Below are 15,114 nucleotides of genomic sequence, written 5' to 3' on the forward strand. Positions count from 1 at the left end.
CTTTATTTCTCTCCTGACAGGTTTACTTTAATAATTATATAAATACTTGCTTTCGTTTTGGTTGTCATACCAGCTTCATCACAACTACCACTTTGCATGGACTTCTCACAATTTTTTAGTAGTGTGTTCTGTATGCTGCAAAATATGCACTTTGACTGGCACTGTTACACCTCCAATAACAATTAGTACCAAATGCATACTGGCCACAGTTCCAGATTTCATGGGGCCATACCATGTTCTGTGGCTGAGTTGGAGTGTCATGACATTAAATGCCGCTCAACTGTAACTTGATTTATTGGGACTGGTTAAGGTGGCTTTAGGGAACAACTAACATTGTGTCAAGGTTTTACACTGGAATGGTGGAAAGTATGCAAATGGAATTCATCAATGAGAACAAAGTTTTATTACCTTCTATAGTAGCCCTGACACACACAAACATATAGGTATCGCTGCACTATCTGTATTAACACTATATAAACTTAATAAATTGCCTGGTGCAGTTTGCTGTTCATTAACACAGTTCTTTTTTATTCTTCAGGATTCCAGAGCCTATTTCCAGCTGCTCAACCAGATTGCACCCAAAGGACAAAAGGAAGGTGAAGAGAGGATTGATATCAACATGTCTGGGTTCAATGTAAGTATTTCCACTCCCAAGGGCACTACCCATTTGAAAAGGGTGTGTGCTGGGGTCTCCAGTTTGTATCCTACTCAGAACACTATCTGCATGGAATGTTAATGTTCTCCCTGTGTTTGCATGGGTTTTGTCCTGGTACTCCAGTTTCCTCTCACATTCCAAAGACATGTTGGTGGTAGGCTTATTTGCTTATGCCTAAATTGATCCTAGTATACATGGATGTGAGATGTGGACCTTAGATTAAAATTTTAAGGGCAAGGACTGATGTATATTCACAGTAAACAAAGCGCTGTGTAAATTGTTGGCGCTATATAAATACATAGTATTAATGTAATATTAACCTACATCACTGCAAACTAGTTGTGTGTGCCCTGTATATTAACCTATTGCTAAGCACATAATGCATATGTGCGGTGGCAGGTAGGGTGGACTCTAATGCCCCAGTGCAGCATGTGTCAGTATAAAAAAACCAATCGTCGCAGACAATTACTCAAATAATAAGAAATGGTAAATATTGCCTGGTGACCACTAAAGGGTTTATCACAAAGCCCTGTATCCATATATATATATCATAACACAAAGAGTGCAGCGCAAAATTAATGAACATAAAAATGTATATGTAAGAACACTTTGAACGTGTTAACGATCTCTTTATTAATATATGGTATAAAAGTTCATAAAGCCCAAAAGTTCCGCAATGAGCTAGAAAAATTCCACAGAAAATTCAGAAGCACATTTCACTCCAGGTGGTTGGTCCTTTCACCCACAAACAGCACGCTCATCTTAATCATATGACCCCTGTGTTACCAGCAGGTCATTAACTCTTATCCCACACAGGGAAAAAGATATATGAAGCAGCAGGGGTTCGTAAAACAGATCCCAGTTATGTGAGGGAAATTAACAATCAAAGTGTTTTCCATATGTAAAAACGCAAAATTTTACTAAAGAAAATTACTCACAAAACACTCCTTGGTATAAAGCATAACATGAAATACCGCAATCGCCGATCTCCTATCGGTACTGTAGGATAGCAGCGGGTGACATTGTCTAGTGCGGCTCCTCCTGCCATATGCTTTGCGTCTAATGGGATTTTGTCAGCATGGTCTCCCTCTCCTTAATAAACAACCCAGGCTACCATGTAAACATGGCCAACAATGATACAATGCAGACTAAAGGCCCGTACACACTTGATGGAAATCGGACGAAATATCCTCCGATTTGTCTCTTGCTCAGCGTTCATAACCGTTTTTAGTTGACAGTGCATAAATGTTCACGAAATTTCTCGTCCAATGTTTTTTTTTTTTTGGGACATTTGTTCCTAGACTTCCGGGTTGTCAGCAACTTCAGATCATGCGCGGTCTTTCGTATCCGATTTTTCACGTCGTCTGGGGACTGCCGATAAAAATTTGGTGTTTTGTCCCTCTGTTTTCTTTCGTTGAAAATGTCGGCATCGGCTGCTGAAAGTTGTGTACACACTAGCCGAAAATCGTACAATTTTACCTCTGATGGGAATTTTCAGCAGATTTTCTACTAGTGTGTACCCCACTTAAGTGCTCTCTAATGTCAGCATAGGAGTATATATCAAAAACAAAAAATAATTTTAAAATTCTGGCTGACAGCACAGCTCAAGTGTCGGTTCACAGACCTGGAGGGGGAATTAAAAGAAATAGACTCGCGTTAAAAAAAACCCAAACCCACGGCTATCCTTCACACGAATCTACAAAAACTCTAACTCTAACCTACCTCCTAAATCTTACCTTAACTAAAAATATATATTTTAAGGGTATCAATACTAAAAAAACATATTGGTAAAAGCCTGATAAAATTTTCTCCTTCCCAATGCCTATTGACTCTCTACACCCTCCAGAACCTCAACCCCCTAGGGTCCCTGTTATGATTTACAAAATGTTTGGAAACTGTGTTTTAAGACCTTTTTTTTAATATTAATATGCTCTACTATATGTATGGGGAGTGCCTTTAGAAGTCCTGCCTACATATTGGAGGCCACAATCACACTCTAACATGTAGACAACTCCATGCGTATTGCAGAGAATAAGATCCTTGTTTCTATCATTTCTATTAGTGACCGAGGAGGAAAATTCCTTTACGTTTTTTGATGTTACATTTTGAATGTCTGCAGGCTGATCAACGGTCACAGGCATAAAATCCTGATTAAAAAAAAAAAACTGTCTGTCTTCCTTCAGAACAGGGGATCTGCAAGACCCAAAGCAACCATATCCCAAATTGTGGGAGCTCGTCTATATATAAACTGAGGTTGCGCAGGGCCCAATACCCTGTCCTTCAATAGGATCCCCCCATTGTTTAGCGATGATCTTCTCAACCTCCATATGCTGTAGTTTATAGTTTAGAGCCGTTTTAGATTTAATGCTGCATGTGTGTTCGTGGTGGTTGAGGTTTCTGTGCTTAGAGCATTCTCACTTTGCACTTCCAGCACAGAGACTGAGCAGTCAGAAGCATCTCCCATTCAGTGTATTTGAGTGGCAGCTGGTGGTACAGGCTTTTGTTATCTCTGTGACAGCCAATCACATGATTGGAAAGGCCTCCTGGCATTAAAGTGGCTGTAAACCTCAGACATGAAATATGAACAAAGTATATCCCTCTATTGTGTGTACTTGTCTCAATTAAGCGCTCTAAGTGTAGTTTGTCTGCGGTTTCTTTGCCATTAGCTGGAATCCCTTCTGACATTTTTTTTCCTGACAAGAAAAATGTTGACGCGGGGGGGGGGGGAGGATCTCCAGCTGAGTGGCCGCTGTTCTTGTTGCTGTGTGAAGGGGGGTGTCCCTTTCCTCCAATCAGCTCTCAGAGCTCTGCTCACTGAGCTCTGCATAGTGTAATTTCAGCTCTCTGCCCCCATTTTATGGACAGCTCAAACAAGCTTTATAAATTCAGCACTTTGGATGTAGAAACGACGGCAGATAAAAGGTACAACCTATGTAGGTGGATTTGTTTTAATCTCTGTGTATCTCCTGAGGCCAGTCACTTCACTTGGCTTATGTGAGAGTTTACAACCACTTTAAGACTCAGTTATAGTGCAACCAAGAGGAGACAGGAAGGAGTTAAGGAGGACTTGACATCTCTTTTCACTATGCTTTGCCCAATTCTCCTCTATGCATTCTTGGACATTAGATTGACAATAACACAACCTTTCTGCCCCCCCTAAAGGATTATTTGAAGAAATATATTAGGAATTCAATTAGGCCAGTTACCAGTGTCCGTAGAGCTCAGCAAGTAGGTTATTCTGGAAAAGGATAGAAACGTTAAAAACAATTTGTAAGGGGATCATACTTTGTCCCATTCTAGGTACAGAAAAAAAAATCAGTTTTGGTTGGAGTTACCTTTCATGTTTCTAGGCAGAGTTTTTCCTTTATTGGGTTTATTTGACCCAGAAAACATTATAGATTTGGAATTTATTCAGGTACCCATACACCATGCAGATCTACACAGCAGATTTGATTTTGACGTTCCCTGCTGATAATCCCTCTGCATTTGCTTTACCTACCTGATATTATTAATTTGAGACAGACTTCAGCAAGAATTTGTCAGATTATAGCAGGTCAGGCCTTTGGCTGCAAAGAAGAAATCTTGAATGGACTAGTCTGTAATAAAGAATATATGACTGCTGCTTCAGCTTAGCCCAGATATCAAGCCAATAAAATTCCTGTTTATTCATCTAGTTACCTCTGTATGCACTCTGATAGTCTGTCCTTCCCTCCCGTGGTTCACAGTCCTATCAGATCACTGTTTGCCTCACTGACAGCTTTGTCTCCATGTTTCAGTGGCTGTCAGATGTCATGTACCAAGGCAGCATCTCATTACTTGCCTCCTTTATATGGATAGACAACCTCACGCACACCAATACTCACACAAAATCTGGTTTATTAGGAAGTGACAATCAGTGGTAATGTGCAAAATATATTTGCAATTGTGTAATTACTGTCTATTTGTCCCAATAGGAAAAGGATGATTTGAAGAGAGCAGAGAACATGCTCCAACAGGCAGACCGACTTGGCTGCAGACAGTTCGTTACTCCCGCTGATGTCATGAGTGGAAATCCAAAATTAAACTTGGCTTTTGTGGCCAATCTGTTCAATAAATACCCAGCACTTACCAAACCTTTGAACCAAGATATTGACTGGACACTCCTTGAAGGTGAGTAATCCCTAATCCAAGCTAGGTCTGGGGAAACTGTAGAAACCTTTTTTTACCTGAGTACCTATATGGCTTCACTTACGGCTGTAAAAAACAAAACAAAGTTACTTTAACAGATTTGAAAGCAGCAGCTCCATTGTTTTCAATGGAGACATGCACACAAATGCATAAACATGCACTTTTTAGGTCTAGTATCTGCATCTATACACATTTATAGTATTGGGAAAAAGAACATGACCATTTTTATGCATTAAACTTTTGTTCTGTGCCCTAATCAGTAAAAAAAAAATTCTCACTGTTACGGCCGTGTGAATGAGGCCTATAAAAGTATCAATCTTACCATCAGATTGGACTAGAGGCTGGTGTGAGGTGGCACCTATTAGAGATGGGGTCTTGGAATGTATTTACTACTGTCTGCTGCTATAGTAGTGTCTGTATTACCTTAGAAATGCCAAGCCTGCAATCTTGTGCTGTTTAGAGTCCATACTGGCAGGAACAGCTGGGATCTCTGATTTATTTGGCCTACAGTGCCATTAAAGTTCAGTTTAAATCAACTAAAAACATTCCAGGTGTGCAAAAAGACTGCAAAGTCCTATAGCTTTTCAGCCAAAGCCTGAGAAGAGACACTTCAATTCTGCCAGCATACTGCAGAGGAGTACCCTTACCCTCTGTGGGGAAGCAGTGATCTTTCACACATGCCCCCTGCAAAGTAAGCACAAGGGTTGTCCAATCAACAGGTGTGGCTACTTTTCAAAGTAAAATGAGCTACAAGACTTTATACCCTTTTATTTATTTATTTATTTTTAATGCAACTGGAATGTAGTTTTTTAGTTTAATCTAAGAGTTTAATTGGGGATGACATTTATTATATCCTTAGGGAGCACAGCAAGTAGTAGTAGCCCTGTGTATTCTGTGCTGTGAAGAATGGACTTTACTCCTTTGGGACGGTTGAGCTCATTCTGTATTAGCTTTTATTGAAATACTTCCGTTACTGATAATTGAACTTCTCCTCTTTATGATCCCCATTTTTTACTGGAACCCTTCCCCCTTGTTACTTTTCCTCTATTGACCCTTACTAACAATTAGGCTGCAATCACACCTGAGCAGAGCAACTTTCAGGCGTTTTTATTTGAGAGTTTTTGAGCGTTTTTAGAAGCCTATTATAATCGTTTTACTGCTTTAGGTGTTTAGCCAATAGAAAGCCCTAGGAGGAGGGGAGGTGGAGGAGATTAGGGGTGGAGAGCTCCTGTTTGAGCAGAATACGTGTGACAAAACACTCGTAAAACTCATTTTGTACATTTTCAGGCATTTCAATTAAAGTCTATGGGGCCCAATCTGCCTCCAATGTGCCAAAAAGAAGCTACTTTTCGAAGTACTTTTTCGAGCGACAGGCATTTTGCTTCAGGCAACACAATTGTGTTGTGAACTGGGGCCATTAAAACAAATGCAATTTTGTCTTTGAGTGTTTTAGAACTACAAGCTTCAAGCATAAAATTGCTCAGTTGTAAATGGGGCCTAAAGGTCCCAGGCCCACTGAGCTTAAACCCGCCACTTTCTTTCGTTCATTGATGTACACAGCTCCTGATCTTCTTAAACATTGGGTTATACTGCCCCCTACAGGAGTAGGACACTAGGCAGAAAAAGACTGACTACACCTATGGGCAGTCCCAAGGGGTATACTCCCCTCTCTACTCTAGGTACTTAGTTTTTTTTTTTTTCTACCTAGTCATGTTCCAGTTCCGACTTCGGAATGTTTGACAGGGTTTTATTCAAACCTGTTTATTGTTCCCAGAAAGGAGGGCAAGGTGCGTCCAATCCTGGACCTCAAGACACTAAACTGCTTTGTGCAGGTACAGAAGTTCAGAATATAATCCATTTGCATGGTGGTGGCATCCCTGCATCAGGGGGATTTCTTTGCCTCTAAAGACGTCAAGGATGCTTGCCTACACATTCCAATATGTGTCGTTCACCTTCGCCTCTGCTCCTCGGGTCTTCACAAAAGTGTTGGCCTCACTGTTAGCATTGTTACATCAGCAGGGGATCGCAGTACTGGGCTACCTGGATGACCTTCTCCTGCGAGCAGAGTCTCCTACTGCTCTGATGGACAACATGGAGCTCACTATACAGACTCTGAGGGAGTTCGGCTGGATTTTGAATTTTGTCATCTGCTCTGGTTCCTTCCACAAAACTGGACTATCTGGGTCTGACTCTGAACTCTGCTCTAGCCAGAGTATTCCTTCTTTTAAACAAACTCCAGAAACTGCAGGCTGCAATTCATCTGCTTTCCAGAAGATGGTCATCCCTCCAGACTTGCATGTGGGTGCTGGGTCTAATTGTCTCTACCTTCAAGGCGGTTCCGTTTGCATGGTTCCATAAGAGGTCCCTGCAAAGGGAGATTCTGGCCAAATTGGACAAGTGTCCACTGTCTATGGACAATCAGTTCCGGCTGATTCGGGGAACAAGAGGGTTTGGTGGCTTCATTCTCCGGCGCATCGACAGGGCAAATCTTTCTCCCCTTGTGTTGGACAGTGGTCGCCACAGATGCTAGCCTGCCTGGACGGGGAGGCATCTCAGGAACTCTGCTCAGGGGTCTGGACACTGAGTCCAGATTGATCCTCGGAGTTCCAGGAAGTTGATTGGCAGACTGTGCCTGGATCATTGGATGGACTGTCTTCAGGGGTTACCAGTGCAAATTCAATCGGACAAAGCCATGGCTGTGGCTTATGTCATTTACCAGGGAAGCACAAGAAGTGTCTTGGCAGCGTTTTACAGTGGGTAAACTGTTTCATTCCAGTCTCATCTGCTGTACACATTCCGGGTGTGGAAAACTGGCAGGGGGATTATCTCAGCCAGCAGGCATTTCATCAAGATGAGTGGTCCCTTCATCTAGAGGGGTTTCATCAGTTGCATCTCCAGAGGAGCACCCCTATGGTGGATCTGTTGGCGTTTAACAGAAATGTGCGGAGGTTTTTGGCACAGTCATGGGATACTCTGGCAGATGCCACAGACTCATTGGTGGCCCCGTGGGGCCAGTATCTGATTTATGCCTTCCTTCCCAAGATTCTGCTGAGACTCTTGTGCAGGATTGAGGCAAAGGGGATTCTGATAATTTTAGTGGCTCCGGACTGGCCTCACTGGTCTTGGTACACCAACCTAGTGCTGCTGGTGATGGGTAGTCTCCAAGTTACGTCAAACAGGGAGAATCTTCTGTCCCAAAGGCCTGATCTTCCATCCTGCTTTACAGGCGCTGGCTTTGTTGGCTTGGCAGTTGAAAGCCAGGTGCTGAAGGATAGGAGTTTGTGTCGGTGATTCCAAAGCTTTTGGAAGCCAGGAAGATCTACCATCGTACGTGGAAAACTTACATTTCATAGTGTGAGTCTCTTGGGGTTCACCCTCACTCTTGGTGGTTTAGGTCTTGACCCTCCTTCAACATTGGTTTGAGCAGAAATTGACTTTGAGTACCATCAAGGGCCAGGTGTCGGCTTTGGCGGTCTTTTTTTTAACGATCTGTGGCCACCCACTCCCTGGTGTGTACCTACCTTACTTCAGGGTGTTTAACACTTTGCATGTCCAGTGCGGCCTCTGTTGCCACCTTGGGACCTCAACATGGTGCTCTGTTCTCCAGAAGCCTTCCTTTGAAAATATTGAGAGATTCCTTTGCTCACACTGTCCCAGAAGGTAGCATTTTTGGTGGCGATCGCTTCTGTGTGCAGTGTCAGAACTGGCGGCGTTATCTTGTAGTTTACCTACTTAGTGGTTCAGAGATAAGGTGGTGCTTCGCCCTTGTCCTTCGTTACTTCCAAAGGTTGTCTCTGATTTCCATTTAAACAGACATTGTGTTGCCTTCCCTGTGTCCCAGGCCAAAACATCCTAAGGAAATAGCTTTGCCTGCCCCGGATGTGGTTCAGGCAATTCGGGTGTACCTGGCAACCCTCCTGACAGCTTACGGTGTCTTTAAAGAAGTCAGACTCTCACTATTGATGCTCATGAATGGGCCTCAGGAAGGACGGTCCGCTTCCTCTGCGACCATTTGCAGATGGAACAGACAGACGGTAACGCAGGTCTAGTCAATCAAGGGTTGGGTTACTCCTTTCCCTGTTAAGGCACACTCTACTCAGGTGCCCAGTGCTTCCTTGGCCTTCCCTCATCAGTCGTCAGTGATGCAGGTTTGCAAGGGGCCACCTGGTCGTCGGTGTACATTTTCAAAAATTTTAGAAGGTGGATGTGTTTGCATCTGCGGATGCTTCTCTTGGCCCCAAGGTTTTGCAGGTTGCTGTTTAGAGTACCTGGTCCTCTTTGAGGGTGTAATGGTTTTTCAGGTGGGTTCCAGTTGTTTTTTGGTTGAGCTCCTGTTACCTGGTTGGCTATGGTTTAGCCTTGGGAATTTTTTTCTTGCTCTTCCCACCTCTCATGTTTGACACTGCTTTGGGACCTCCCAATGGTTAAGAAGATCAGGAGCTGTATCCGTCAATAAAAAGAAAATGGGATTTTTGACTTGCTATAAAACACAATGGTTAAGATCAGGAGCGGTGTCTGTAAATGAACATCGGAGAAATGGATTTTACAGCAAGTCAAAAATCCCATTTTTACCAGACTTTTTTTTTTTTTTTTTTCCAGACTGAAAACTTCTATGTTTGCATATGTGGCCATGCACACAGGCTTTTACAGGCGTATTAGAGGAGTGTTCACAGGCTGGACGAAAAAAAATAAAAAAATCCCCTTCACCAGCACGTTCAGGAGAGGAGCTTTGGGAAAGAGAATGTGTTAGGCTTCTAAACACTAAAAGCATTTAGCGCTTGAGCAATTATTGCCGTGGCTATATTGAACATTCTGGCCATTGGAATCCATAAATGCTCGAACACTTGGCTCTTTAAACGTGCCTAAACGCCTCTGTAAAACATGGCTTTATTTTTTTTTTAAGCTTTTTTTCCTGCTAGGAGCAAAGGCATTCAGGGGAGGAAATAAAATGTCCTGTGTGCATGAGGCCTTGGTTGAGTGCTTTGTGCTGCAAAGCCCTGTATTTTGAGAATTCCTTGGGATTTTTTTTTTGCGGTCATCAATTCCAAAAGTCTGTATACAGTGTTCAACTCTTTTTATACTATCAGTTTAAGGAGTTAAATCATTTTCTGTTGTGCATATCCTACAATGAACCTCGTGACAAATTGGGCAAGTTAAAATTGTACAGTTGGTCATTTGTACTTCAAACAAACCCTATCCTTCAAACTAACCTGATCAGTGTGCACCATCTACTGGTAACGGTATATACTGCATGTTAATTTTCTTAACAGTATTTCGTTGGGATTTGCGTATTGTTTTGTTGGGTTTATGGAATAAGTAAAGACAAAGGACCATTTTGACAGGCATTCATTCTGTGACACAAGTGGCATTGCAACCAGAGAAATGGGTACAAGAGGATTCATTTTAAAGATGACTAAAGACTACCTTCACAAATGACACAATACATATCTGCACCCTTTTTTTTGTATAGTAAATCAATATTTTTCATACTGACATTATTCTATAAACCTAAAACCACAAATGTACATTTCAGCTTACCAGATCTATACAGAGCTATTATTCTTTACCATTCCTTTTGTGTTTGTAAAAATGGTGCTGATTTAAAATCAGCTTTTTGTTGTGTTTTTTTGTTTTTTTTGTGATTAATTTGATCTGGTCACCCCTCCCCCCCTCCTACCCTCCCCTCCCCTATATTTAAATAAACTAGAAGGACTCCAACTGAGAAAAGCAGGATCTGGCTCTGGTGCAATGCACAATCTGTCCTAGCACATGGAAATTGCTTACAGGAGCACTAAGTTGCTGACCCATGGCTTTTGGTGGGGATATATTTTGGACTAAGCGATCTAGGACCTGGCTATTCTGCTTAGCAGGTTGCCTGAATCTAGGACCTGGCTATTCTGCTTAGCAGGTTGCCTGAATCCAAAGTCTGGGTAAACCAAAATAAAAAGGTTTTGGCAATAGAGTGCTCACATATGCATTTCATTTGTGCCTTAAGATGTTTGTTTGGAGTTTAGCTTTAGTAGGTAAATCTCTAGATTAGGCAGACATATTAATACTTAGGAGCGTATTTATTCAAAAATTGTTCTGCTCAAATGTGGCAAAATAAAAAGTTCTCAACTTATTTTCTACAAGTCAAATGTTGTTCAAAGAAAAATAGTTGTTTGGGGGAAAATATTGCACGGACAATAGATGGAGCTGACTATCATAGGAAATAAGTACCGTATATACTCGAGTATAAGCCGAGTTTTTCAGCACATTTTTTGTGCTGAAAACGTCCCCCTTGGCTTATACTCAAGTCACAAAAAGTGTCCCCGGCCGGCCCGACGTGCTCCTGAGGCGCCTTAGATTTAAAAATGGCGCCAACATGTAAGCGCGCATGCGCCTCCGCCGCTCGAGAGAGGGCACACACGTTCGGCTATTCCCGGGAATAGCCGAACCTATATGAGCTTTCCTGAGCGGTGGCAGCGCATGTGCAATGACGTGTTGGTGCCATTTTTAAATCTAAGGCGCCTCAGGAACAGGTAAGTGAGACTCCTCCACAGCCACACTACCTGCCATTATGCGGGGCTGCGGGCATACTACAAGAGATGCAGTGTTGCGGGCATGGTACAGTCGTGTCGGCTTATACTGGAGTATGTACGGTACTTGCTATGATCACCAATTCCATCTAGCGATCCTAATACACTGTTTCTAGGCTTTTTTTTTTTTTTGTGTAAATAAATGAATAACCTTGGCCCTGTAGAGGAATAGCCTGAGAATATTCAGTTTTGTCCCACTTACAAAGGCTGAATGAACATTTCAGTTTTGCTTGATGAACAGCTCTGTATATATTCTATTAATAATCCCCAAAGTATAAGATCTTATGCAACTTTTGGTTATTAGCATGTGCTAGAGAATAAAAATGGAATTCCGACATCTCCTCTTCATTATTCTGCAAGTAGCAAACAATTATTTTCTGTTTACAGTTTAAAAATCCTAATTGCTTGGCATTCTACATAGGACTGCAGTTTGACAAAATGTTTTCCTTTTTTATTTTTTAAACAAGCTTTTAATTCTTCAGTTAAAATATTTGCATATTTTTAGGGGAAACTCGAGAGGAAAGAACATTCCGTAACTGGATGAACTCACTTGGAGTAAATCCTCATGTGAACCACTTGTTCAGGTATGTATCTGTTTAAAATTAAATCTGGTAGTTCATACTGTTGTACAGGGTCCACAGTTGATCACACCCAGGCGACTGGTGAATCGTGCCTACGTCTTGCCATCCCCACAGCATAATGCACAGTGCAGGCCTATTTGAGTAGCGTGACTACTTTAAGTTGAAGCTGAGCGGGCGTCAGCTGCCGAGGGTTCCGGTGGCCTTGGTAGGAGCAAACGGCTGCAGATACCTTCTCTGTAGTGGAGTGATACCAGTTGCGTTCCACTTCATCCCTGCTAGTATTATGTGGAGCGGTACCAGCAGCGGCTGCAAGAGAGGGAGAAGAGCTCTGTGCTCTTCTGGATTAACTTCCTGAGGTCAGACTGAACTGGCAAAATAGAATTTAAAACTCTGAACTCTGTGTTACTATTTTAGGGTGTTCAGGGCAGTAAGAGCTCATATATTGTATGTGGAGGGGTTAAAACCCCATGGTTAAGCCCTGTTTTTAACCACCACCCAACTGCACTCCCTTCAGCTGGAGTGGCCAGGGGCATGGCCATAGTTTGAGGGGTTGCAGGCTTGTGCAGCCTCCCTGTCACACCTGGACAGATGGGGCGGCGGGGGCAGCATTTACTAGAACCAATCGGCTGTTTTTTTTTTCTCCTGCAGCAGCTGAAAGCAGACTTTTCCTTCTCCCCATTTTGCTGGAGGAGATCAGTTCTAGTAAATGCTGCCCCTGTCGTCCCTTCTGTCAGGTGTAAAGGGGAGGCCGCACTGGCCCCCTGGAGCAGGAGCAGGGTTGCCAGTTCTGCCCCCCGTCCAGCTACCTATTCCTTCTGCTGCCCTCCCCCCCGCAGTGCTGCCGCTTCCCCTTCTTTCCACCCCCACCAGCTGTTGGGGGGGGGAGGATGTTTCCAAATGGAGAGTGGGGGAAGGGGCCAGTAAAATAATTTACTGGGCTTTTCCCTTTCTGAACTAACACAATGAGTGATCGGTACTGATCACTTACTGTGCTCCTAACCAAAACATAGCAAAAGCAAACTGTGTTTGTGAATGAATGGGAAGCCGCTTAGCACAGAGCACTTCCCATTTATTTACTGTCCAATGCAGCGAAAAAAAAATTGTAAAAAAATAATAGAAATAAAAACTGCCCTAGTGACACTCTCCGCATACCCTCCGCTGCCCTAGTAACTATCTCCGCATACCATCCGCTGCCCTAGTGGCGCTCTCCGCATACCGTCCGCTGCCCAAACTGTCCACTCATAAGGTAGGCTAGGTTTATTCTCCAATCGTCTCCCAGGACATCCTCTGAGACCTAGGGCTCCTCCCTCCGGACAGGAAACGCGTACCCCAAATAAAATAAAAGGCGGTCCTTCAGGCTCACATCTCGGTATTAGTGTTTCCCCTGGAAGGATAGGTTGTACATGAAGGAACCTGGGGAGCTCTAGGTCTGAGGTTGTCTGGTGGCGCTTCCCTCCAAAGTTTTGGCTGTACCTTTTTGTTGCCTGCACGATTTCTCCCTAGAGAAGTGGAGTAGGGTTGTGCTTTGACTGCCTTCTGCCTTGGAGAGAGAAAGGACTGCTGCTGATGGACTCCCAGGCCTTCCATGTGTCCCAGCTGGCTCAGAATGCCTCACTGTGTGAGTTTTCGGCTGGCGTGTCACTTCCTATGGGGGGCGGAGCCAGTGCTTTCCAGCCTGTTCAAGCAGGAAGCTGCATAGGCAGTGGGGGCTGGCTGAGTGACTTCATCAGCGGGGGCCAGGGGCTTATGGCTCAGGCCTCCATTTAAAGCGGCGCAGGCACCAAACAGATCGGGCTACTGGTGCTATTCAGGTGTGATCCTGCAGGGCTGTGAAAAGACCACCTGGTAGACTGCATGGACAACCCTGCAAGCTCACAGACAGGAGAAACGGCTGTAGCTCCCACCAGCTCCTCTCAGGTAAGCTGGGGATTGGGTCCCTTTTGCATGTACCTGGGAGATATATTTTTTTTTTTCCTGACCTATTGGCTATTGGGATAGTCTCAGCAGTCAGGGCACTCTTTTTTTGGTTGTATCCTGCACAGTGGTGAATTGGGATAGGGCCTGGTCTCAAGTGCGGTTTGTCTCCTGTTTTAACATAGGTTAAAGCCCAGGATAAGACCGAGGTGGCAGCCCCCACAAGGAAATGTGTGGTTGTGCAGCTAGTCTTAACTCTGCATGGGAAAAGCCCTTATGCCATAGTTGTGTGCATAGTCTGGTAAAAGACTAATCCGTAACCGCATTTCACATAATTCTGACATCAGTCAAGGATGAAATTGCTTCAGCCTTTAAATCATATAAAGGTTTGATAGAGAAAATGCAGGGTCCTGCAGTACTGGTTATATTCACATCTACATTCGCATCTTCACAGGCCGATTAGGCTTTAGAGGATGATTTAAGAGGGGAGTGTGACTCCTCCAGGGGCTCAAGATACAAATTCTCTTGATGATGTTGACGATCTACTTAAAGCCATTTCCAACACCTTAGAGATCGAAGCGGAAAAGGTACAGCTGTCAAAGCATGACCTAATGTATGAGGGGTCTCCTGCTAAGAAGTGGAGGGTATTCCTAGTCCATAGCTCGCTTATGGATTCCATTAAATTGTAATGGCAGAACCCGGAAAGAGCCTTTTTTTCCTGGGGGCTTAAAAAGATGCATCTCAACCTTGGAACAAGGTACCAAAGCTGGACGCACCCCTCTCGAAGATCTCTTAAAAAATCGGACTTGGCCTTCGATGATATGGGGGCTCTGAAAGACCCCATGGACAGGGTTGAAATCCTACTTTGCAGGGCTTGGGATTCTACCTCCTAGGGCTTGGGATTCTACCTCCTATCAGCCTAAAACCGGCCTTAGCAGCAACTTGCGCTGAAAGTAATTTGGAGTGTTGGCTTTCCCAGCTTCCGTCACACCTGTCGGCTGGGACCTCAAGACGACAGATTTTAAAATATTCCCTCTGCTTTTCAAAGGTTATTTGGTGGATGCCTCGGCAGTGTCAGTCAAGTTATCAGCGAAATCCCCTACAATAGTGAACTCGGCCTGACGAGCCCTGTGCCTAAAACATGGACAAGTGGACGCCGCATCTAAACTACGCCTTTGCAGTATCCCTTTTTCAGGGGATCATCTTTTCATAACAGACC

General features: G+C 43.6%; 1 protein-coding gene across 1 annotated transcript in view; it reads left to right on the top strand.

Annotated features, from left to right (window-relative positions):
- PLS3 (plastin 3) overlaps positions 1-15,114 on the top strand; it is a 254,813-nt gene that overhangs the window by 180,538 nt on the left and 59,161 nt on the right. Inside the window, exons 10-12 of the mRNA XM_082264386.1 lie at positions 539-634; positions 4,609-4,804; positions 11,906-11,984. Coding sequence (XP_082120512.1) covers positions 539-634; positions 4,609-4,804; positions 11,906-11,984 — 371 coding nt within the window. The remainder of the gene's footprint in view (positions 1-538; positions 635-4,608; positions 4,805-11,905; positions 11,985-15,114) is intronic.

The sequence above is a fragment of the Pelophylax lessonae genome (assembly GCF_965119305.1).
Source record: "Pelophylax lessonae genome assembly, chromosome: 7".
Lineage (NCBI taxonomy): Eukaryota > Metazoa > Chordata > Amphibia > Anura > Ranidae > Pelophylax > Pelophylax lessonae.